This window comes from Schistosoma mansoni (assembly GCF_000237925.1).
Source record: "Schistosoma mansoni, WGS project CABG00000000 data, supercontig 0169, strain Puerto Rico, whole genome shotgun sequence".
NCBI lineage: Eukaryota > Metazoa > Platyhelminthes > Trematoda > Strigeidida > Schistosomatidae > Schistosoma > Schistosoma mansoni.
In genome coordinates, this window is record NW_017386056.1 from 27,283 (window position 1) to 30,867 (window position 3,585).

The following is a 3,585-nucleotide window of genomic DNA, read 5'->3' on the forward strand; positions in this document are numbered from 1 at the left end:
AGCAAGTAAGGTTTGCCATAGTGCTAATAGCTTCTGTCGAAGAATATGGTGAAGTACATTCTTTTGATCAGTGAGATACAAGTTTTCATAGTTTCTAATTTTAGTTCAGATATCCAATTAAAATAGTTGTGTATATTATGGTTCAATTTTTACTTGATATCTCGTAACCATATCCATTTCATTCACGTATTTTTCTTCTGATCGATAGGTTACAGTTTCGAATTTCAGTTTGTTTGTCAGTCCTAGTAATCTGATGTCGTGCGCTAGTCTGATATTTCTTAGCTCCTACTGATAAATACCATGAACGAGACTACTCGCATTCACTTCTCCCCCCAGCCATCTAGAGCAAGAAGTCGTGGACGATGGCTACAGTGGATTCTAAAATACATTTAGGATAATCAGTTAAATATCGATTAAGGTAACTATGGTTTATGAACATAGTAGTTCTCAATGAACAAATTATGGTGGAAAATGCATTTAAACTATATACGCAAAATTCACAATCAATAAGTTATTGTTACAATAGTTCATCTTAAATCAATATTGACTTCCTTCCTCTGAAGTTGTATTTGGATATTCGGTGTCTGTAATATAGCTGTATAGTGTCATTAGTCCTTACTGTAGATATGGCTCTTGCCAAAAGATTCTGGTAATATCAAAATATATGCGTTTTGTCACTTTTCGGTTCTGGATAAATTTAGCGTCAAGTATTCTTTTGATTGTCTCCATCAAAGTCTTACAACTGCCCAGTATAACTATAAAAATGACACACATTACTTGTTTCTTATTTCCCATTACATCCACTGCGTTTAAATATTTTTTCCGTTTTTTACTAATCCTTGCCTATTTTCCTGTTTTTTTTGTTGTCAGCATTTTTTTGATGAAAAAAAGCTATACCATACTCTAGTCATAGATAAGTGGTGTATTATTGGTCTCCTGACTCAAAGATTATGACTTCTTTCGGAAAATATGTTAGTAATTTTGTCAAAACAGCTGTCTCGTCTATTTCCCCTAATAAAGTAATACCTTATACTCTAAGCCAATACGAATCTGAATATGAAGAGTGAGTTCATTTTAAATATTCATGTACTTAAAAATTATCCTCAGTTGTGAACAATTACTACAACAAAAGTCAATTTATTATTTCTACAAAGTGGCAAATCATTTTGATATGGTTTACCTACCTGGATCAGATGGCATTCCAATCAATGGAGAGACTGTTTATGCTTACAGGTGTTTATCTACTTTCATTTATTAAAAATGTTCATTTTTAAATTTGTTTAGTTTATTTAGATTTCAAGGCGAACAAGAAGCAGGTGTTGCCGTATTTTTACGACACATAGAAGTTTTGGATCCTCTGCATTTAGCCTGTATGAACATGAATTTATCCATCGATCGTACACATTTGGAAAAAATAAATGCGTATTGTCGGAACCAGTGTGGCTGGTCAGCTGCTCATGTAGCTGCAGCAATGTCTTGGCGTGAGGTTTTCCTAAGCGAGTCCGTAAACCGGTAGGTTTATGGGATCTTGCCAGTTAATTAGTTCCTCATTTCAGTCTTTTAAACGAATATGATCCTTTTTCTGGTCTAACTCCACTACGAGTTGCAATAAAAGAGAATGATGAAGAGACAGTTAGGTTTTTGGTAGCCTTGGATAATATCAAGGCAAGTGAAAAAGATGAGGATGGTAATACTGTTCTCCATTTGGCTTTGGGAAATACTTCGGTGAAAATTTTATCTGTAAGTTTGTATATCATTATCATTTCTTCGGAACAAATATCTGGCTATAGTTGACAATATCTGAGATATATTTAGGTCTATAATACGTTAAGTTGTCCTTAACTATCTTTTATAAATACAAGATATAATGAACCGTCACAGAAAGCAGTTATTTGTTACTACGTGACTCCTATAGACCTTACCTATACTCATCCACCGGTGTCCCTAGTCTGAAAGGTGTAGTTCAAAAAGTACCTGGTCATTTATTTCTTATTTTCCTATAAGTTTTGAGCTTTGGTACTAAGTGATGCTGTTTGTTCCTCTAATTTTTCACTTTTCAAACTATAATTTCTGATATCTAATATCTCTTAGTATCGTTGGTATCACTATTATTGTACTCTTTTATGGTTGATCTCGTTAATTTCGTCTCACTGTGCTGATATGAAATGACAACTTGGGCTTATTCATATCTGTGTGTCTGCCTGGCTGGTCGTTTTGCTTGTCCGGATACCAATTCATTAGATGCTGTTAGTAAGTCAGTAATCTGAATTAGTAATAAACATCAAATACTATGTTTTTTATAACCTGTACGAAATTATCAGCACAAAACATTGCAATGGTTTCGTTATTACACTGTAGTGGCTTGGCTTTGAGATAATTCCTTATGCTTTGTTTGTCAAACACCCTGATTACCGTTATTAAATAAATCTCAACGGTGTGTGAATTCAGAGTCAGTCAGTCAGTCACAACATAGAACTTCGTACGTACGTACATCAGTTCGAGTTGCTATACCACATTAACACAGAGATGCAATTGTCGATGCAAATCCCATAGTCGTAGAGGTAGTAAAAGTATGAGCAGTAATCGGAAAGATTAGTATTTGAAGATGTTATTCAAGGGGTATAATTTAGAACGCAACACAAAACGCCGACTACTGTTTATTATTGGATATCTCAGATAACAAAGGTACAAGCACATCAAGCGAATTTGAGCGGAAGGGCTAATGTGCGCGACTAGTCTCTAGCAACTTTTGAACTCACTAACTTTCAGCTACTGACTGAATAGTATGTAAAATCCAACCTGTCATTTCTAAATGAAAATAAACTTGTCATCGTATGTCTGAAACATAAGAACTCAGCGACAACTGATAAGTCTTTCATCTGTTGCTTAGTTCAAAAAAATCCCGGGATGAAGTATTAAAAAATAACCATCTTAATGTCCAGATAATCATAATTTATTATTCCGATGATAATTATGAACTGATCTAAAATACATTTCTAATTCTTTAGTGGTCTGATCACTCCTAATAATGCGGATAATTTGTAGATTAGACGTATTCTTAGTTTTACCTGAACTTTTATTTTTGGTGATGAACATTTCATCAAACATGGTAACTTTCAAGTTGGTTTAGTGAAGAATTGAAGTATTCCTAAGTAATATGAACAGCTAAGATAATTTCCTACTTTGAGAATTACAAAATCATGTGCGAATGACAGTTTCTGTCATGTTATACTTGAGGAACTTTTATTAAACCATGTTGAAGGAAAATGTCAATGTGACTTTGTATCATCATTCTTGATTATTGGTTTACTCAGTCGGTTTTCAGCCAGTTGGGGGATGAACAAATTTTTTAGCTGAATTACAGACTTTGTTTTTGAAGTGTCTTTTAATTTCAGTTTTACTCAATTCACAGACTCTTAACAATCCTCTCGACACTCTAGAGTTTGTATTCTGTAGAGTCTTTACCTGTTCTCAATTAAAAATGAGGCCATGACCACTGACACGGATCTGCATCCACAAGGGTGCATTACCTCGTCTTACCGCAGGCTAGTATCCATGTACTATTTGCATTTCAGATGTTATCAA

General features: G+C 34.2%; 1 protein-coding gene across 1 annotated transcript; it reads right to left on the minus strand.

The window, feature by feature from the left end:
* Positions 1-1,227: 1,227 nt before the first annotated feature.
* Smp_187480 (hypothetical protein) lies at positions 1,228-1,763 on the minus strand (the record flags this gene model as incomplete). The annotated part of the gene is made up of 3 exons (XM_018796943.1): positions 1,228-1,233; positions 1,296-1,512; positions 1,576-1,763. The coding sequence occupies 3 exons, from the start codon at positions 1,761-1,763 to the stop codon at positions 1,228-1,230; spliced, it is 411 nt and encodes a 136-aa protein (XP_018646820.1).
* Between the last annotated feature and the right edge of the window lie 1,822 nt (positions 1,764-3,585).